Consider the following 21,422-nt stretch of genomic DNA (forward strand, 5'->3'; position numbering starts at 1 on the left):
ATTCTCGTTGCGGTGAGAACTCTAAGGTTAAATTTCCCCTATAACTCACATACAGGGTATGAGAAGCCGAGTGGAGGTTTACTCAGTACTTTAAAGAAACTTGATAGGCATGACAAATACAGCTGACAAAGGAGCCAATAAAGTTGATGGCATTGCCCGCTAAAGGCAGGGCTTCAAAATTCGTTCCTTACGCGTGCAGTTGCGTCCGTCTCCCGTGAAATTTGCGTCACATGCGCAACTGAAGTTGCCAATTGTGTTGGTGCAACTTGCATTGGGATGGCATGGCTGTGTGGAGTTCAGGATTCGCATATCGTCTTCATTCAGTGAGAAAGGATTTGCAGCCAGAAGCACGCACTCGTCCACATCTGAGGATATCAGAACCATAAATAGGAACAATAGAACATTCACCAAAAAACACAAACTAGCACAACCAGCCAACCATTATACACAATCATACTGGGCCAAGTAGAATGAAGTCGAACAAACTGTCGTTGACAGAATGGCCTGGACAGGTTGGGGCCTCTTCATATCCTCACCTTCACAGACAGGCTCATTGCCACTCCAGCTTGCATTCTCTTGACATGTGAGAAGTGACAGTCCAAGCAGGCGGAAACCAGCGGAGCAGCTGAATGCTACGCTTCGATTGACAACACCTGGCCTGCTGTCGTTCAGCATACCAAACATGGGCGCTTCCAGCCCTGGACACTGAATCACTGTCACACAGCAAAGGGTACAGAATAGAGTTCATTTCATCGTTCATTTGCAGATCCACTGCACTCGCCACTCACCTACTAACCAAACCATCTACAGTGGTGCCATCTGAAATCTGACCCCGGATTTTCATGCTCGGGTGCAGCACCGATTCTAGCGGTCGTGTACAAGCGTGTGCTGGGTTCTTGCAATGTAAGCGCACCGAGCTGGGGTCGAATTTCAGCTGCCAACACTGCAGTACCTTGGTCAGGAGACTTGTTTTAATCCTGTTTGTATGAGAGATCCTTTTCTTGAAATGACAGTGAATATAATAGCCATCACTCACAGGTAACTATAAATACAAATAGCCGTTACAGTAGTTGATGAACCTAGAATAAGTTAGTTTGTTGGGCTATGACATTCGTTCTGGAGGCTTTCTCAAATACTCACATTCACAATTTGTTCCATTCCCCGTATAGGCAGGCTGACAACTACAGAGAAAAGACCCGTTGGTGTTTGTGCAATCTGCATTCACGTCACATCTTGTAAGTGGACAGGGAAACAATGGTAGACCCAGCATGGCCAACTCTGCATCGGTTAGGTTCCCAGATGCGCGAAGAACCTCGCATTCGTTCACATCTGCATGCAGAAATGGTGAAGAAAAGGCCACAGATGAGTACACAGATTGCAATGGCAGTGGCAATGTGCACAATGATCACACACCAGTGCCGTAGCTGGTCACCCCCTCCCCCCATGAGGTGCACATCTGACTTCACAAGAGGCATTGAACTTCGATCCCTAGGCCATTTGGGCCAAACATGTACATATGATAACAATGTTTGAACACATTTAGGGAGAGCACACACCCCATGTGTCCCTCAGGGGCTACGTGCCTCCAAACGGCAAAAAAAGATGTTCTCTGACCTGCAAAAGAACCTCTCCAGAGTAAGCAGCATGTGTCCAATTGGAGGTTGATAACAATGAATGTTGTAAGGGAATTCCCAAACAACAAATATCACCGGTAACTTAAAACAGCATTGCTTCCACGCAATTGAAGGCTCAGAAAGTATTGCTATCTATTGTGGAAAACAAAGTGAATTAATTTTTCCTCGCCTACCTTGACAAGAAGGCTGCTGGGCACTGAACGTGCCATTGTCCAAACAGGTCAACGTCGATTCACCGATTAGCTCATAGCCACACTGGCAGCGGAAACCAATAGTTGTGTTGACGACAGCTCTCTCGGTATCGTTCGGAATGAGAAAGTCGACTTCATCCAGAGCAGGACACTCAATCACTGTTCAGAACATGCAGATACACAGCATAACAAGAGTATTCACATCGGTTACAACACATTACGCTATAATGTCCACTAACACCACCAGCAAGCTTGTAGTTCCTTGGTCCTTATTCTTTTTCATATAATGTAATCATTGGCTCTCCATCCGAGTCTACTTACAATCGTAGATCATGTTGAAACTAATTGGCAGTAGCTGTGTATCACACACAGCAAGCTGCTGCTACTTCAATATGACTGTATCACAAAGACTGAATGTGTTGGTTTACCAGAACGGTTTCATTGCAGATTCATAGGAGTACCCCACGATACGTTGCACTAAATTTTACATCAAGATAGTTTCCTAGGATGGCCTGAAAATGTTACACATGTGTATTATGATGAAACCACAGCTACAACAGTCACACTTACATGTACAGTTGAATCCATCACCAGTGAATCCACTGAAACAGGAACAACTGAAATTTCCTATTGTGTTTGTACAGGTAGCGTTCTCGCTGCATCTGCCAAGACCGGTACAGGCTGGTGGAGGCACACTACATTCATCAATGTCTGCATGAACAACATAGGGGAACCGAATGTGGTAGGACAGCATAGGTCACAGGAAACAAAACGTTGGTTGCTCAGCCTCAATCAAACGGAACTTCTCATTCGCTACAATCTGCATTGCCGAGCAGATTCGCCTCTATAGTGGGTCATGGAATGTCCACATTCAATCTACAGGATTGGTAACAAAATAGGCTTGGGGTGGGAAGGGGGAGTGACAGAAATACATGTAGTGTTTGCAGTTTACCAAACGTTGCTTTTTAGCAGTTTCTGCATAAATATTATATAGAAAAATACCTTCACAACTTGGTTCCAGAGCACTCCAGTTGCCATCTTTCTGGCAAGTCAACACCGCTTCTCCTAGGAGGTTGAACCCGCATGGACAGGTGAATGCCACACTGGTGTTCACAACTCTGTTGGTGTCGTTCAGCATAGCAGGCTGTGTGACATTCAGTACTGGGCATTCAATCACTGGAGGAAACAAACAACACGAGATGTGTGTTCCTGTTAACTTCTACAAAGAAGATGCAGAAAAAAGGGGAAGTGTGGCATAATTCAGACCTAATCCTCTAGGAGTGTGCACCTAAACTGTGGTCTTTGCTGGGTGACGACTACACTATAGCTCAGTGGTTAGAGCACGCTAGCTACAAGCGAGGGTCCCTGGTTCGAGTCCTGGTGGTGACAGTCTATTTTTTCTTCAGACTTTTCCCGTTTGTGTCTTTCCCTCAAACTAGACAAGACCTAAACTGTTGTATACATGTGCTGCATGCTGAGTCATAATATTATGATGTTAGCTTGATCTACATCTGTGTGTGTGTGTGTGTGTGTGTGTGTGTGTGTGTGTATGCGCACACTTAGGCAGTGGTGACTGCAATCTCATGGAAGACTAATACAGTTGAGAACGGGGAAAACGCTATCTGGTGAGTTTCGAATTGTGTGCACAAAACTCGGCCTGGTGCATGTGCATGCACAGTTGCACTTGCATGATGCTGTTCTCAAATAAGCAAAACAAGGTGCAGCAACTGGTATCTAAAGGCAAAACTTCTTTACTGTCCATCAGCACAAGTTGTTAATGTCCAAGTGCTCTCTCCCATATAACTTACATGTGCAGTTGAATCCATCACCAGTGAATCCACTGAAACAGGAACAACTGAAATTTCCTATTGTGTTTGTACACGTGGCATTCTCACTGCATCTCCTCTGAGAACAGACAGTTTCCGGAGTATCTCCACTGCCTGAGCCGCTGGCCCAAAGGCCAGATGTCGAGCCAGAACCACTGCCAGATCCAAACATGCCGAGTGCAGAACTGATTGAAGGTGTTGAAGGCAGGCATTCATTGATATCTAACCATAAAGGAAAATCAAACCAGGCCACATTCAATTGCACATAACCTAAATCAGCTACAAGGACAGTGTGAGAAATGAAGTCAAGGGCGTTAATCATAATCATGAGTTCAGGTGGTGTTGTTGCTCTTCAGATCTAGCTTCAAAACGTCAATCCATGTGGTTGGTGGACGTCCACATCACTGGCATTGCAGTCAACAAAATTGGAAATGCATCGGACAGAAAAACCTGTAGCATTACAACTGCCCAGACTGGACCTGATTTTAATCTGCAGCATTTGGGTAAAAGACTGAAGCTACACTACTGCTGTGTGAAGGAGTTTACCTTCACAAATTGGTTCCAATGCGCTCCAGTTGCCATTTTCCATACAAGTCAGCACAGACTCTCCGAATAGGTTGAATCCGCATGGACAGGTGAACTCGACACTGATGTTCACGACTCTTCTGGTGTCATTCAGCATAGCCGGCACTGTGACATTCAGTACTGGGCATTCAATCACTGCATAAAACATAAGAGAACAGATACATTTTAACCTGTGAGAAAGAAGCAATTCCACCTCTACCACATGCACTCTCTGGCCGAGCTATACAGGCTGACAGCTGCTGCTTACCTTTGAATAATAAAAGAAATATGGAATACTGTGCCTGTTATCTTTGGACTCGATGAAAGAGAGAGAAAGATATATTTCAGGTTTGATCATCACTATCCCTTCCCTTAAACAAACACAGCACTAGATATACTGTTGGATATGCCGGAACGTAGCATTTTCTGACAAATGTGTACCAAACAACTCACATGTGCAGTTGAATCCATCACCAGTGAATCCACTGAAACAGGAACAACTGAAGTTTCCTATTGTGTTTGTACAGGTGGCATTCTCACTGCATCTTCTCTGTGGACAGTCCCTCTGTGCAATGTCACCACTGCCTGAAGTGCTACTCCACAGGACCAAAGAAGAACTTGAGCCGCTACCAGATCCGGATGAACCAAGTAGAGAAGGTGGAGTGATACATTCATTGATATCTGCATATTGTAACAGCAGCAATAGAGAAAACCAGTGACTTGTTCAACACAGAACTACAATCCAAACCAGCATCATCAGAGCACATACAACACAAAGCGAGTGACTCTCTCTCTCTCTCTCTCTCTCTCTCTCTCTCTCTCTCTCTCTCTCTCTCTCTCTCTCTCTCTCTCTCTCTCTACCTCAAAGACAACCCGAGATTGCAAGTGTCGAGTTTAGGAGAGAAAAATGAGCAGTAGGCAGGTGGCCCAATATGATTGAAACACAAACCTACCGAGGAATTTGGAAGTAGATGAAGCCGGAAAAATGCGTAGACATATAATGATAGGGGCCACACAGGGTGGCTGTGGCCGTGGGGCAAACCAATACGTCAGATTTCACAGCTATTGAAAATGTGCTGTCCTCTAACTTCTGACTGTACCTAAACGTACAGGTACAGGTGTGTACAAGTGGAAGGTTACCTTCGCAAATTGGTTCCAGAGCACTCCAGTTGCCATCTTCCCGACAAATCAGCACCGACTCTCCTAGGAGGGTGAATCCGCATGGACAGGTGAACTCGACACTGGTGTTCACGACTCTTCTGGTGTCATTCAGCATAGCCGGCTCTGTGACATTCAGTACCGGGCATTCGATTACTGGAAGAAGCATGAAGAAACATTGCATAGGATTACTTTGGCCTCGAACAAAAGGATGACTTTATGTCGGCACTCACTGCGGAGGTGAATTAGTTGATAGAGCAGACAAGGTTGCCTTACAATTTGTAATTAGAAGCTACAGTGGCACATCCAAAGAATACAACTGTTCACATAACGCTGTCACATGCACATATTTGCTACCCAAGCATAGACAGACTAGTTAGTGCTGGAATGCTCTTCGAATGTTGAATGAATTGCAATTAGTGTACATGTTAAGATAAGAAATCTGCTTCTGCATGGCTGAGGATCACACAAGTGGGCATCCAGGGCCAAATCTCAATGGCACACTCTACCACAAGTAGGTCTTCAAACCCCCTGTGGGTGCAGAAGCTCCGTGGGAACACAGCCAAGCCTGCAAAACCAAAAGCCCAAGAAATAAGTGACCGCCATAGAGCAGTGTGGTGTATTCTTGTCACCTGCGACTGTGAGTGTGCAGAACTTACAGGTGCAATTGAACCCATTGCCTGTAAAGCCAGGCAAGCAGGAACAGCTGAAGTTGCCAATAGAGTTTTGGCACAAGGCATCCTCACTGCACAGCGTCTGCGAGCAATCCGTACACGAAGTGTTTCTCTCTGTGCCGTACGGCAGAGAGCCAGAGCTAGATCCAGAGCTGCTGAACTCGAGTCCACTGGTAGACCCGCTTGCTGACCCAGACAAGCCGGAAGAGAGAAGAATGCTGCACTCATCCACATCTGCAGTTGGACATAAACAGCATGGAAGACACATTATGACAGTTAGTGTGCAGTATAAGCCACTGCTCAAGAAAACGGAGAACACAGCATCACATGTGAAAGAGACAGGGTTCAAGTTGAATCTGTAAAATTTCATGCCGAATCATCATGAACCTTTTCAAAGGTAAAAGTCACACCAGAGACCAATTGCATCCACTCCCATTGAATGTGACATAGCTCTGCGCTCTGCGCATAAAGCACTTTTCCGGTAGTTGGTCAAATCTGTCTTTGTCTTCAAACTTCTCCATGCTAGCAGCAACCAGTTTCACAACAATCGTCGTCTCAATTATCAACAAACTCCCAAACCCGGTTTTCAAACATTAGAGTGCATTCAACAGTTCAATGATTTTGTTATCTTGGATCATGTGCTTCTTGGTCTTCAACGACAAACACTGGGCGTACCTTGGCAAGTAGGCTCCAGTGCACTCCAGTTACCATTCTCCAGGCATGTTAGCAGCGGCTCACCCACGAGGTTGAAGCCACATGGGCAGCAGAACTGCACTGTTGTGTTGACAACACCCCGGCTGCTGTCGTTCAACCGAATGAAGTCAGCCTCAACCAGGGGAGGGCATTGTATTACTGGTGGCATAAGGAAGTACACACAAAAGTAAATCAGTACCAAACCAGTATCCTGCCAATGATAAAATCAACAACTTTGCAAGTAATTTACACTAGCCGGATGATACCAAAGCAAAATTTTCTTGAATCACAAATGTAGAATTTAAAATAGACAAGCGGCTAAAAGCACATGTTCGAAATAGTGTTGGCAACTGCAAACAGGCACTGCAGGATAATGAATTCATTCATGCAAGGTCAGAAAGCACAAACACACATTCACCAGTACAGAGACTTCAGATTATATTCAATCCACTTACACGTGCAGTTGAATCCATCACCTGTGAATCCACTGAAACAGGAACAACTGAAGTTTCCTATTGTGTTTGTACAGGTCGCATTCTCACTGCATCTCCTCTGAGGACAGTCAGGGTCTGGATTAGCACCACTGCCTGAACCGCTGGTCCCAAGGCCAGATGTAAGAAATGAACTGCTTGAACTGGATCCAGAACCAGAGCCACTACCAGATCCCGACAAGCCCAGCATAGTGGCAAATGAAAAAGGTGGAGTGATGCATTCATCAATATCTGAAGGTTCACGTGTAAGAAATTCACAAGAAACAGATATCGATCAAGTCATACTAAAAGTAGCAGCGGGTCTGGCTAGTTTAGCCATCGATGGAGTCTAGTTATGGTCAAGCCTTGCTTCAATTAAAACAGTCCACCCATCCAATTCAAGCAATACCATTGTGTTTGGTGAGTCCCATCCTGCTACCCTATGTATACATACACTGTGACATGAGAGTAGTGGACTGCCTGTATTCGCTTTAGCTAGCTGCATACTAGTACAGCCGGTTACAGTAGTTAGTACACGGATGCCCTGGGATATGCCACACACACACACACACACACTGTACAGATCACAATAAAGGCGCTGGGTTATTTTTTGAAATTCTCTAGGCCACTGCCCTCAGACCTTCTGCCCAGAGATGGGACGCAGGGTCTGCTCCTGCCGGCCAGCTCCACTTGTTCTTGTGTGAAGTGTCTCACATAGAATAGACACACATTTTAAACGGCACTCTGGAGACAGTCAAGGTAATAAACATGGTCAGATGTTTGTACTTGAATGCTTGTTCTTACCATCACAAACGGGCTCCAATGCGCTCCAGTTTCCATTCTCCAGGCACGTTAAGATGGGCTCCCCCACGAGCAAGAATCCGCATGGACAACTGAACTCTACACTGGTGTTCACCACTCTGCTCGTGTCATTCACCTCAGCAGGCTCCGTCACATTCAGTACTGGACACTCAATCACTGGAGAGAAATAGAATTATCGCACGAAGGTCGATGGCAAACCAACGCACAAACCAAAAGAACAACTTTTGATGTTTTGTTTCATGCCACTGTCACATTCTATACGCTAAATAGATTAATCAATGTACGGTAAACCCTGTCTAGGCGACCGCTCAGATAAGGCCCACCACCTGTCCAAGAAGACCACTGAAACCAGGACCAAGCAATGCTATTTCCAGTCAAATGACCCTGGATAAGGATACCACCCTGTAACAGAGACCACATTTTGAAGGTCCCTTGAGTGGTCATCTTAGACAGGCTTCACTGTAACAGCGATTGCACTGAACCGTCTGCACAGATGATCGAATTTCGGATTGGCTACACATCATTGAAGTGAACAACATGGAGCACATTATGTTATATATAACGGCCCAACCAATCGAGGCACACAGCCATTTCACCTTAAAGTCCTAGATAACTACTGGACACGGTGGATCTTTGGGACACTCACATGTGCAGTTGAATCCGTCACCAGTGAATCCACTGAAACAGGAACAACTGAAATTTCCTATTGTGTTTGTACAGGTGGCATTCTCACTGCATCTCCGCTGAGGACACTCAGTGCCTGGAGTAGCACCACTGCCTGAGCCACTGCCTGAGCCACTGAACCAAAGGCTGGAAGTTGAACCAGAACTACTGCCGGACCCCGATAAGCCAATTGGAGAGCCGAAAGAAAATGGTGGAGTGATGCATTCGTCAATGTCTGTAGTTTCACATGAAGAAAAGCATACATAACATCGGAAGTCACACTCCAGTAGAGCGCCGAATATCTGCACCCCTCGGGGCGCAGGCTGTCTCCTGAGGGGTTCGGATGAGAAGAATGTTCGGATAAGGGAGCAGTCACACATCCGCTATCTAAAACATCAAATTCTCGCATGTTTTCACCATTTTTCATTCTCTTCGGCATTACAAGAACTATGCACTCTCCAGCCCTACAAAATGATGCCATCGTTATACATTTTGACTCCAACTTGTTTTAATACATATTGTGTACCGTTTGAATGGTGGTTCAAGTGTCTAAAGTCAGCAACAACTTCGGAAAACCTCCTAATTTTTTCAGGCGGTCCATATAATCGATCATTCGAATAGTTGACGTCCGGATAATCGGTTTCTACTATATTAGTACTGCTGGTGTATTTAACAAGATAGTCACTGCTCGGATCAGCACAGCAGTTTGCCTCCATCTTGCGCCACACATGAGCAGACAAGAAAAAGCAGTCAAAGTCTTGTCAAGACTTGCCCTTACCTTTGCATATGGGTTCCAGTTCGCTCCAGTTTCCATTCTCCAGACACGTTAGCACTGGCTCACCAACCAGCAAGAATCCGCATGGACAACTGAACTCTACACTGGTGTTCACCACTCTGTTGGTGTCATTGACCACAGCAGGCTCCGTCACGTTCAATATCGGGCATTCAATCACTGGAGAATTGAAAATGATGTGATAGTAAAGCATAAGATGCTAACAGGTAAAAAGCTAACAGCGTGGTCTTTTTTTACAGATGTTGACCAATACATCAAGAGAGCTTTAAGGCTGACACGCCAACCTTCCTTTGCGATCTCAAATTTCAAAATGCACATGGCTGATGCCATCAAGCAAAGTCTGCTTCAAACAAACCGGACTGCACATAAGGAGAAGTAAGACACATTAATCGTGGGATCCTGCATCTTAAAGCCGTTATATGAAAACCTGAAGGTACTTGTACTTACAGGTGCAGTTGAATCCATCACCAGTGAATCCACTGAAACAGGAACAACTGAAATTTCCTATTGTGTTTGTACAGGTGGCATTCCCACTGCATCTTCTCTGAGGACAGTCAGTGTCTGGAGTATCACCACTGCCTGAGCCACTGAACCAAAGGCCAGATGTCAAACCAGAACCACTGGCAGATCCCGATAAGCCCAATGCAGAACCGAAAGAAAATGGTGGAGTGATGCATTCATCAATGTCTGCAGATTCACATGAAGAAAATCATACACAGCACCAAAGACTACACTTTTACAACAGTAAAACTTCCATGATCTGGGCAGGTTGGGATCGAGCACTACCCGTAAATCGGAACATACATACTTACTGCATGCAAGTTAGCATTTTTAGTGCCAATCAATAGTTTACGGGTCGTTTTTCGTTGAAAAGCTCGTATTGTAACTCTTCATGGGTAAGAAAAGTGCGAGCGTGTTTTTCATAAAAGAGCCATTTTGTGACTCTATACGGATCAGAAAGGTGCAGGGTAGACAGACGTACCCGGATGAGGGGCCTCTGGATAAGGGGAGTTTTACTGTACTACTGTTAGGTACCTCCTCCCGTACAACCTTTTCCAAGCTGGCCTGCATGCACCCTTTTTATCAGTACAAGATAGCCACTGTCCTAACAAGCACAGTGGTTCATCATATCTTCAGCCACACAGCGAACAGGGGACACGGAAGATCATGAATGCGTTAACGTCTTGTCAAGACTTGTCCTTACCTTCACATATAGGCTCTAGTCCACTCCAGTTTCCATTCTCCAGACAGGTCAGTACTGGCTCCCCCACCAGCAAGAATCCACATGGACAACTGAACTCTACACTCGTGTTCACCACTCTGTTGGTGTCATTCACTTCAGCCGGCTCCGTCACGTTCAATATCGGGCATTCGATCACTGCAGTGAAGAGAATGATGTGACAGCAAAGGATGCTAGCAGGGTACACACTTATGACATGGTCATTCAGAAATTGACATTCACGTCAAGACTGCTCAGTGTGTGAAGGCAACATTCCTTAGCGATCTTGAATTTCAAAAAGTACAACGCTGATGCCATCAAGTAAAGTGTGCTACAAAAACAATGAACCACTTATCAGGCAAAACAGTACACATCTCTCATAGGATCCTGCATCCTCAAGTTGGTAGGATCATTGAGAATCCTGGAAATACTTACATGTACAGTTGAATCCATCACCAGTGAATCCACTGAAACAGGAACAACTGAAGTTTCCTATTGTGTTTGTACAGGTAGCATTACCACTGCATCTCCTCTGAGGACAATCCGTGTCTGCAATATCACCACTGCCCGAGCCACTGACCCAAATGCTAAATGATGAACCAGAACCGCTACCAGATCCCGATAAGCCCAGTTCAGAACCGAAAGAAAATGGTGGAGTGATGCATTCATCAATGTCTGCAGGTTCATATGAAGAAAATCATACACAGCACCAGAGATCACACTATTAGTACTAAAGTCATCATTCCAAGATAGTTACTATCCAAACAAGAACAGTAATTGATCCGCATATTCAAGCACACAACGGACAGGGATAGCCCAGAAAAATCAGTCCTGTCAAGACTTGTCCTTACCTTGGCATATAGGCTCTAGTCCACTCCAGTTTCCATTCTCCAGACATGTGAGCACTGGCTCACCCACCAACAAGAACCCGCATGGACAACTGAACTCCACACTCGTGTTCACCACTCTGTTCGTGTCATTCACCTCAGCAGGCTCCGTCACGTTCAATATCGGGCATTCGATCACTGCAATAGAGAATAAAGATATGATTGTAAAGGATATTATAAGCTTACAAACTAACAACATGGTCTTTTTTACACTGGAAGTTGACCATCACGTCAAGAGTGCTTGAAGGCTGACTTCCTTTGTGATCTTCAATTTCGAAACAAACATGGCTGATGCTATCAAGCAAAGTCTTCTTCGAAAAAACCGGACTGCATATAGCGAGAAACAAGACACATTTTTGGTAGGAACCTGCACCTTAAAACTGTTATCATCATTGAAGGTACTTACACGTGCAGTTGAATCCATCACCAGCAAATCCACTGAAACAGGAACAACTGAAATTTCCTATTGTGTTTGTGCAGGTAGCATTCCCACTGCATCTTCTCTGTGGACAATCAGTGCCTGGAGTAGCACCACTGCCTGAACCACTACCTGAGCCACTGAACCAAAGGTCAGATGTCGAACTAGAACCACTAGCAGATCCCGATAATCCCAATGCAGAACCGAAAGAAAATGGTGGAGTGATGCATTCATCAATGTCTGCAGGTTCACATGAAGAAAATCATACACAGCATCAGAGACTACACTATGACAACAGTAACACTCCCCTGATCCAGCCATATTGGGATCAAGCATTGCCCGTAAATCAGAACATACATACTTACTGCATGCAAGTTAGCATTTAATTGTGCCAATTAATAGCTTACGTCAGGCGAAATAGCACGTCATAGTACATTTGAGATCAGCGGGAAGAATATGACGACGTCCACTAATTTCGTATCTGTGCACACGAATCTGCCGTGTGTGTGACTCTGTGTGTCAGCTATGATATCATCTTCTGTGGTTCCATGCCTAGCATGTACGTCTGAACCATCCTGCAAAGTTTGAATGACGTAGGTTGAGCGATCGCTCCGCGAAACATACTTTTTGAAAATCTCTTCATAGTATATCTTCCACCATTGAAATTTTGAATTTCTTCCAAAAAAGTGCTGAGAGGGGTGGCTTGCAACCTCGATATGGCTTGTTCCAGGCATGCTTTGGAGCCATCTTCTGTTGAAGTAGTGGCGGGGATCTGCCCTGCAACTGCTACAACAAAAAATGATTCGATCTGAGAAAGGGTGAGACCGCGAATCTCGGTTGAATATTGAGTATTTCAAGCCTTTTCACGACGAAGATGGAGTTCTTTTTGGAGATGGACGTCGCTGCAAAGGACATGGTGTCCGACTTCTGGCGTCTGGTGAAGCCAGGGATCATTTGTCCAGTCAGGTCGGCAGCCTAACAGTCGGTAAGCTTGTGTTTGGATCCCGTTCTGCTCGATGTGGTAGATCACAAACAATTTGATATCGCACAAATTGATCTCAGCATCGTGCGTACGGTATTTTATATTCAGAAAATCCCAAAGTGTCTCTGTGTGGCCGTCCTATGCCACGAGAAACTCCAATCAGGCTCCTATGTCCTCTGCCTTCATGATTGAATGTCCACTTCGTTTGAACAACGAACACAACAATCGAGGACGGCTTTGCAATGAAAAATACAGCTATACTGGAGCTGAAAAAAAGAAGAAAAAAACGTGCTCAGGATGAGACTCGAGTACACGCATACTCTCCCAGCAGGTGAAACGCAAATTTTTGTGAAAAATGCGTGTCGCCGACTGACCAGTAATTTCGCCTGACGATGGGGCCGTTTTCGTTGAAAAGCCATTTTTGTGACTCTTCATGGGTAAGAAAGGTGCGCGGTAGACATGCATGCCCAGATTAGGGGAGTTTTACTGTACTGTTTCTATGAGTACAAGCTAGCTACTGCCCTAACAAGCTCACTGGTTGAACTCTATCTTCAGCCACACAATGAACAGGGGACTGACAAGAAAAATTAGTCAATATTGTCATGACTTGCCCTTACCTTTGCATATGGGTTCCAGTTCACTCCAGTTTCCACTCTCCAGACACGTTAGCACTGGCTCACCAACCAGCAAGAATCCGCATGGACAACTGAACTGCACACTCGTGTTCACAACTCTGTTGGTCTCATTCACTTCAGCTGGTTCCGTCACGTTCAATACTGGGCACTCAATCACTGGAGAAAAGAGAAAGATTGATTGCAAAGGGTGCTAGGAGAGTGCACACTAACAAAATGATCTTTTTGCAGAATTTGACAAACACGTCAAGACTGTCCAGGCTGGAAAGATACCCTTGCTTTGAGTTCTTCAATTGCAACAAATATCATAGCAATGTCATCAAGGAAATTAAGTCTGCTACAAAAACACCAGTCTACATACAATGAGCAGAAAGACATAATTACTTCTCATACGATCGTGCTGTATCGAGGCAATGTGGTCGTTGAGAATCTTGAGGATACTTACACGTGCAGTTGAATCCATCACCAGTGAATCCACTGAAACAGGAACAACTGAAATTTCCTACTGTGTTTGTACAGGTGGCATTCTCACTGCATCTCCTCTGAGGACAGACAGTGTCTGGAGTATCTCCACTGCCTGAACCACTGACCCAAATACCGGATGTCGAGCCAGAACCACTGCCGGATCCTGATAAGCCCAGTGCTGAACTGAACGAAAAGGGTGGAGTGATGCATTCATCAATGTCTGTGTAGAGATTGATACACAACAATAACGGAAATCATGGAGATAATAACTGCCGAGTAACTGTATATACACGTGTCATCCTGGGTGCAATGCAATGCTGATAAGTGTTTGCTACCAGATACCAGCATGACATACGATAAACGGCGTCAAAAGTGGTACAAAGTTGACAGAATATTGTCAACTTTCCAAATCACTGCACATTCTCACCTTCACAAGTCGGCTCCAATTCACTCCAGTTTCCATTCTCCAGACAGGTCAGCACTGGCTCCCCCACCAGCAAGAATCCGCATGGACAACTGAACTCTACACTGGTGTTCACCACTCTGTTGGTGTCATTCACCTCAACCGGCGCCGTCACGTTCAATAGCGGGCATTCAACCACTGCAGTAGAGAAAGAGATATGATTTTAAAGGATGCTAGCGGGACACAAACAAATGACATAAACTTCAATGTCTGTACCTTGTTAACCATGTAAAGAGTACTAAAGACTGTTTAGGCTGTGAGTGCAGCTTTTCTTTTTTTTGATCTTCAAATGGAGAAAAAATGTTGGACTCAGTAGGCAGTTGTTGTCCTATAAAAAGTTGGAAGTCCAGTAGGAAGTCCAACTCCTGAAATAGTCATATTTTACGACTTCGTTGAACTCGCAAGACTTCCTCTGAAGAAAGTGGATGCATTTCCAGTACGCAGTTCTGAGTTTTCGCGTCTCTCTCGCGCTTTATATCGCCATCAATATCCTGCCTGGCTGTTGTCGCTTCGGCTTACCGTAAAGTCGCGGATAAAAGCCGGGCTTATAAGCACATAAGCCGCTTTCTGCATCAGGCTTCAATGCAAACCAGGCTTGTATGCAAACCATGCTTATATGCACCACTGATATTTTTGCCAGGCTTGTATGCACATCGGCCGATCCGGGCTTGCATAGAAGCCAGGCTTCTGCGCACGACACGCGTAGATTTACCACTGACTACCGGTATGGCGGCAGTTTTACTATGCACTGTACATAGCGCATGCACTCTTGACCTACCCGATCCGCGCTTGCATAGAAACCAGGCTTCTACGCGCGACAGGCTTATATGCATTGACCCGTTTGATTTTCAGGCTTCTATCCGCGATGTGCTTGTATGCAAACCCGGCTTTTATCCGCGACTTTACGGTATGCGAAAGCTATACATGCTGTGTATATCTACATTGCATTGATGCCAACGTGGAGAAGTTCCTAATAAGTTCTGAGTTTTTGGTATTTTAGAAGTTGTCTACTACATGTATACCCCTTTGACATGCACCCTTTCAAGTCGAGATAATCTTCTCGATTGGTTTTTTCTAGAAGTGGTTTTTGTAAGACTTCGACTGCATACTGAAGATCCAACTGCTTGCAGAGCCCTATGGGGCACGCCATGCAACAGTTCACAAAATTTAGACTACATACTGGACTGGGGACTGCCTATTGTGACCCGACTGCCTATGGTGAACCGATTGCCTATGGTGACCCGACTGCCTATAGTGACCCGACTGCCTATAGTGACCCGACTGCCTATAGTGACCCGACTGCCTATAGTGACCCGACTGCCTATAGTGACCCGACTGCCTATAGTGACCCGACTGCCTATAGTGACCCGACTGCCTTTAGTGACCCGACTGCCTATAGTGACCCGACTGCCTATAGTGACCCGACTGCCTATAGTGACCCGACTGCCTATAGTGACCCGACTGCCTATAGTGACCCGACTGCCTATAGTGACCCGACTGCCTATAGTGACCCGACTGCCTATAGTGACCCGACTGCCTATAGTGACCCCACAGCCTATAGTGACCCGACTGCCTACTGAGTCCAAAATGTTGTTGATGTTGCCGAGCAAAGTCTACTCTAAACAAACCAGATTACATATAGCAAGAAGCAAGACTTATCTCTTGTACGGTAATGGATATTCAAGCCGATCACAGGCTACCTTGAGGATACTTACATGTGCAGTTGAATCCATCACCAGTGAATCCACTGAAACAGGAACAACTGAAATTTCCTAATGTGTTTGCACAGGTGGCATTCTCACTGCATCTCCTCTGAGGGCAATCCATCTGTGGAATATCACCACTGCCTGAACCACTGCCTGAACCACTGGCCCAAAGACTAGACGTCAAATCAGAACCACTTCCAGATCCAGATAAGCCCAGTGCAGAACCGAAAGAAAATGGCGGAGTGATGCATTCATCGATATCTGCAGGTTCAAAAGGTGAGAACGAGACACAAATCATAACTGCAAAGCAGCTCAGCACTCACCATCATGTGCAGTATCTCATGAGCAAATATTCTCATTCAATCCTGTTGGCTGTTTGCAGCCTCATGGGAACATGCAATATCACAAGTAAACGTTGAATTTTCACAAAGGTTGACATGAAGACATTGTCAATTTTCAGTACCAGTGCATAATCTCACCTTTACAAATGGGCTCCAATGCACTCCAATCACCACTTTCCAGACATGTCAGCACTGGCTCACCAACCAGACGGAATCCGCATGGACAACTGAACTCCACACCCGTGTTCACAACTCTGTTGGTGTCATTGACCTCAGCAGGCTCTATGATGACCAGCTGGGGGCATTCAATCACTGCAGGAATGCAAAAAGATGATAAAAATAGAGGGTGCAAGCTAGCAACACATTGCACACACTACACACCAATAATATTATTTGCTTTTTCAAATGCAATCCTGATTGCCCTACTTATCTGACACTGTAATCTGCATGCATTCCCATCCAACACTGATTTTATCCAAGACAGTCTACAGACTGGGCATTCATATCCAGGAAAGGATTCGCAACACCGAACTGGGTGGTGACCTGGAGCGCTGATAATGCCATACAGCCAGCATTCCCGGCTGAGAAAAATTGCCATACGTGCTACATATGCTCCATATACTAGTCATATTGACGTTCACGGACAATCTTGAGGATACTTACACGTGCAGTTGAATCCATCACCAGTGAATCCACTGAAACAGGAACAACTGAAATTTCCGATTGTGTTTGTACAGGCGGCATTCTCACTGCATCTCCTCTGAGGACAGACAGTATCTGGAATATCATCACGGCCTGAACCACTGCCAGAACCACTGCCGGAACCACCGCTCCATGAACCAGAATCAGACCAAGGTGGTAAACCACTTCCAGATATAGATATTTGTTCTATTCCACTTCCAGACATGGATAATTCTGTGATTTCTCTGCTGACAACATTGCATTCATTGATATCTGCAGGAGGGTAAACACAGCAGTGATTCGGAGACAAGCCTTGAAAACGGACAGTACGTACTGATCCACGCCAGGCTGATATGGTCCACCATTTTTAGAGACCCAGATGGATACAAATCAATTCAAAAAGAATTCCAAAAATTTCACTGTTCGCGTGAGACTTAGCTAGATGCCGAGTTTTCCGCATCCGTAGGAACGCCACCACCCTCAAGGATCAATTAAATGCAATTGATTTGTAAATCCCCAAAAGTCTCCACCAAGAATTGCTATTGATCAGTGATCGCGGACTACAGCCAAGTGGCCACACACAGTGCTGTAGCATACCTTCACATGTCGGTTCTACAGCACTCCAGTTGCCATCTGCCTGACAAGTCAGCACAGACTCTCCAAATAGGTTGAATCCGCATGGGCAACTAAACTCCACGCTCATGCCCACAACTCTCCTGCTGTCATTCAGCATAGCAGGCTCTATGACGATGAGCTCTGGACATTGAATTGCTGGAGGGAATATAAAATGACAGACAACGGGCAGCCTCTATGATAAAAGAAGAAGCTTTTAAAGGATGTCTCTTGGAAGCGAATAACTTTCAAATCCACAACTATACTAATTATTTTGCATAGCTCCTCTCCATGGAAATGAGGTATAAGAAGACAAAGTGAAATGTAAGAGAGGATGTTAATGCTAAACCAACTATGGTACAAGTAGTACAAAATCAGACCTTTGTGTCTCTTAACCATTTCATACACAAAATCCAAGTAACAGTACTTAGTCTGAAGAGAATGTTGAACAGTCTCTGCTGGGATAACAGCTACACCATCGCAGCATCACTGGCCTCAAGCGTAGGTCCCGTCCCTGGTTCGAGTCCTGGTGGTGACAGTCAAATTTTTTATTCAGACCTTTCCCGTTTGTATCTTCCCCCGAACTAATTAATATTACACAAGACTTACATGTGCAGTTGAATCCGTCACCAGTGAATCCACTGAAACAGGAACAACTGAAATTTCCTATTGTGTTTGTACAGGTGGCATTCTCACTGCATCTTCTCTGAAGACAGTCCATCTGTGGAATATCACCACTGCCTGAACCACTGCCGGAACCACCGCTCCATGAACCAGAATCAGACCAAGGTGGCAAAGCACTTCCAGACATAGATACTTGTCCTATTCCACTTCCAGACATGGATAGTTCTGTGATTTCTCTGCTGACGATATTGCATTCATTGATATCTGCACGAGGATAAACACAGCAGTGATTCGGAGATGAGCCTTGAAAATGGACAGTACGTACTGACACACGCCAGGCTGATATGGTCCACCATTTTCAGCGACCCAGATGGATACAAATCAATTCAAAAAGAATTCCAAAAATATCGCTGTTCGCTTGAGACTTGGCTTGAGGCCGAGTTTTCCGCATCCACAGGAACGCCACCACCCTCAAGGATCAATTAAAAAAATACAATTGATTTGTAAATCACAAAAAAGTCTCTAACACGAATTGCTATTGATCAGTGATCGGGGACTACAGCCAAGTGGCCACACACAGTGCTGTAGCATACCTTCACATGTCGGTTCTACAGCACTCCAGTTGCCATCTGCCTGGCAAGTCAGCACAGACTCTCCGAATAGGTTGAATCCGCATGGACAGGTGAACTCCACGCTGGTGCCCACAACTCTCCTGGTGTCATTCAGCATAGCAGGCTGTACCACGATGAGCTCTGGACATTGAATCGCTGGAAGGAATATGCAATGACAGACAACAGGCAACCTCTATAATAAAAGAAGAGGCTTTTAAAGAATGTCTCTTGGAAGAAAAAAACTTTCAAATCCACAATTATACTAATTGTTTTGCATAGCTCCTCTCCATGGAAATAAGGTATAAGAAGAGTAGTGAAGAGTAAAATGTTAGAGAGGATGATAGTGCTAAACCGACTACAGTAGTACAAAATGAGACCTTTGTGTCCATCACCCATTTTTTCACAAAATCCAAGTAACAGTACTTAGTCTGAAGAGAATGTTGAACGGTCTCTTCGGGGATGACAGCTACACCATCGCAGCACCGCTGGCCTAAAGCGTTGGTCCCTGGTTCAAGTCCTGGTGGTGACAGTCAATTTTTTGTTTATTCAGATTTTTCCCGTTTGCATCTTTCCCTCCAATGAATTCTAAACAAGACTTACATGTGCAGTTGAATCCATCGCCGGTGAATCCACTGAGACAGGCACAACTGAAATTTCCTATTGTGTTCGTGCATAAAGCATTCGGACTGCATCTTCTCTGAGGACATCGACTACGAGTAGGATCACCGCTGCCTGAACCACTGCCTGACAGAGCTGAACCACTGCTTGACAGGGCTGAACCACTGCTTGACAGGGCGGAACCCGATGCGAAAGAAGGGAACCCAGTGCCGCTACCGGATATGGACACCTCAGATCCACTTGCATCCAGTGTATCACATTCATCAACATCTTGATAGCATGGAACAGAGCAAATATTCCCCCAAACCCTCTCCATACTGCTATTCGCACGTATTCGTATATTCAACGGAATGCCACTTGAACATTCCACGTAGCAAAATGTAAAGCTCTGTGGTAGAATCACACTGAAAGTGGAGTGAACATGGGTCTTCTTAGCCAGTGCTCAAATACAGACAATACAGCAATGCTTATTGAACTATGCAAAAATCCCTAACATACTAAATGATAATATGCACAATGCTATGCGAGAAAATATTGGGTGCATACCTCTGCAGGTAGGAGGCGCACCACTGAACGTCCCATTATCCTGGCACAGGAGCACGGAGTCACCAACTAGCTCAAATCCACACGGGCAGCTAAACACCACACTAGTGTTGATCAGCACCCTTCCTGTGGTGTTGAACTCCAGCAAGTCTGAGACCACAAGTCCGATACATTCCACCGCTGTACAAGCAGAGATAGGGTGAGGGAGGGGAGATACGAGAAAAACAGTGATGAATGTGTGCCGGAATAAAACAACTGGCATTCATGATCACAAAACGCTCCACAAGGACGGTAAACTTCCCACTTCATGCTGCCCGCACATGTACTTGGACCCCACCAAGGGCACAGCTACTGCTATGGGACTGGGAGCAGGTGGAGAAAAGGCAGTTACAACAAATGACATACAAGTAAACTGCATAACCATGTTGTACCTTGGCAAATAGGTTCAGCTCCACTCCATGACCCATTCTCTTGGCACATAAGCACAGACTGGCCAACCAGTTCAAAGCCAGCTGAACAATTGAACTCAACCCTGCGGTCCAGCACTCCTTCCCGGGTATCATTGAGAAAGCCGAACAACGGCTGCTCCAGGCCAGGGCAAATTATCACTGGAGTGTGAGGAAGAAAACAGAAAATGTTTATGCATTGACGTTCACCTTTAGCTAAAACATTATTTGATATAGACACTGACCGTTTAGGACATGGTACAGCATTCTGTTTTAGCTATTTTTTTAGCTCAATTGCTAAAGAACAGCATACTATTATGATGCATTGCTACACTCCCCCATTTTCAATGGCTATTTGCATTGGCTTAAGCTGCACCAGGAGACAAAGGGCCTTTCTACTTTAACAGCATTCAGGAACGCCTTGCTTTACCAGTAGACCACAATTTTAGTCCATATTTGCTTCTTTCTTCTTTTCCTTTTCTTTTTGACTTCTTACTCTTTTCCATGTTAGCCATGGTTGGCTATAAAAACCCTGCAATCGCCACGCAAAGTGGTCATTGGCTACCCCAGCCATGTATTGCTTGGAATAAAATAGAAATAATGTGGGCCAATCAAACCCCATCCAAATAAGGTGTTCTCAATTCCTACTTCAAAGTAAATTTATCTTCGCTCTGTGCTAATAAATT

At 45.1% G+C, this 21,422-nt stretch overlaps 1 protein-coding gene across 1 annotated transcript in view; it reads right to left on the bottom strand.

The window, feature by feature from the left end:
• LOC135823534 (uncharacterized) overlaps positions 1 to 21,422 on the bottom strand; it is a 99,510-nt gene that overhangs the window by 56,261 nt on the left and 21,827 nt on the right. The window contains exons 14-46 of the mRNA XM_065336378.1: positions 20,722 to 20,898; positions 20,294 to 20,470; positions 19,730 to 20,017; positions 19,112 to 19,285; positions 18,504 to 18,782; positions 17,880 to 18,053; positions 17,265 to 17,555; positions 16,740 to 16,913; positions 16,270 to 16,521; positions 14,519 to 14,692; positions 14,072 to 14,311; positions 13,612 to 13,785; positions 12,001 to 12,252; positions 11,559 to 11,732; positions 11,143 to 11,382; positions 10,693 to 10,866; positions 9,936 to 10,175; positions 9,474 to 9,647; positions 8,679 to 8,930; positions 8,015 to 8,188; positions 7,196 to 7,462; positions 6,723 to 6,899; positions 6,033 to 6,281; positions 5,356 to 5,529; positions 4,669 to 4,896; positions 4,198 to 4,371; positions 3,634 to 3,873; positions 2,828 to 3,001; positions 2,396 to 2,536; positions 1,808 to 1,984; positions 1,141 to 1,329; positions 537 to 713; positions 192 to 365 (exon numbers count right to left, since the gene is read on the bottom strand). Of these exons, the coding sequence (XP_065192450.1) occupies positions 192 to 365; positions 537 to 713; positions 1,141 to 1,329; positions 1,808 to 1,984; positions 2,396 to 2,536; positions 2,828 to 3,001; positions 3,634 to 3,873; positions 4,198 to 4,371; positions 4,669 to 4,896; positions 5,356 to 5,529; positions 6,033 to 6,281; positions 6,723 to 6,899; positions 7,196 to 7,462; positions 8,015 to 8,188; positions 8,679 to 8,930; positions 9,474 to 9,647; positions 9,936 to 10,175; positions 10,693 to 10,866; positions 11,143 to 11,382; positions 11,559 to 11,732; positions 12,001 to 12,252; positions 13,612 to 13,785; positions 14,072 to 14,311; positions 14,519 to 14,692; positions 16,270 to 16,521; positions 16,740 to 16,913; positions 17,265 to 17,555; positions 17,880 to 18,053; positions 18,504 to 18,782; positions 19,112 to 19,285; positions 19,730 to 20,017; positions 20,294 to 20,470; positions 20,722 to 20,898 (6,795 nt within the window). The remainder of the gene's footprint in view (positions 1 to 191; positions 366 to 536; positions 714 to 1,140; positions 1,330 to 1,807; positions 1,985 to 2,395; positions 2,537 to 2,827; positions 3,002 to 3,633; positions 3,874 to 4,197; positions 4,372 to 4,668; positions 4,897 to 5,355; positions 5,530 to 6,032; positions 6,282 to 6,722; positions 6,900 to 7,195; positions 7,463 to 8,014; positions 8,189 to 8,678; positions 8,931 to 9,473; positions 9,648 to 9,935; positions 10,176 to 10,692; positions 10,867 to 11,142; positions 11,383 to 11,558; positions 11,733 to 12,000; positions 12,253 to 13,611; positions 13,786 to 14,071; positions 14,312 to 14,518; positions 14,693 to 16,269; positions 16,522 to 16,739; positions 16,914 to 17,264; positions 17,556 to 17,879; positions 18,054 to 18,503; positions 18,783 to 19,111; positions 19,286 to 19,729; positions 20,018 to 20,293; positions 20,471 to 20,721; positions 20,899 to 21,422) is intronic.

Source organism: Sycon ciliatum, chromosome 8 (genome assembly GCF_964019385.1).
Source record: "Sycon ciliatum chromosome 8, ocSycCili1.1, whole genome shotgun sequence".
NCBI classification, from domain to species: Eukaryota; Metazoa; Porifera; class Calcarea; order Leucosolenida; family Sycettidae; genus Sycon; species Sycon ciliatum.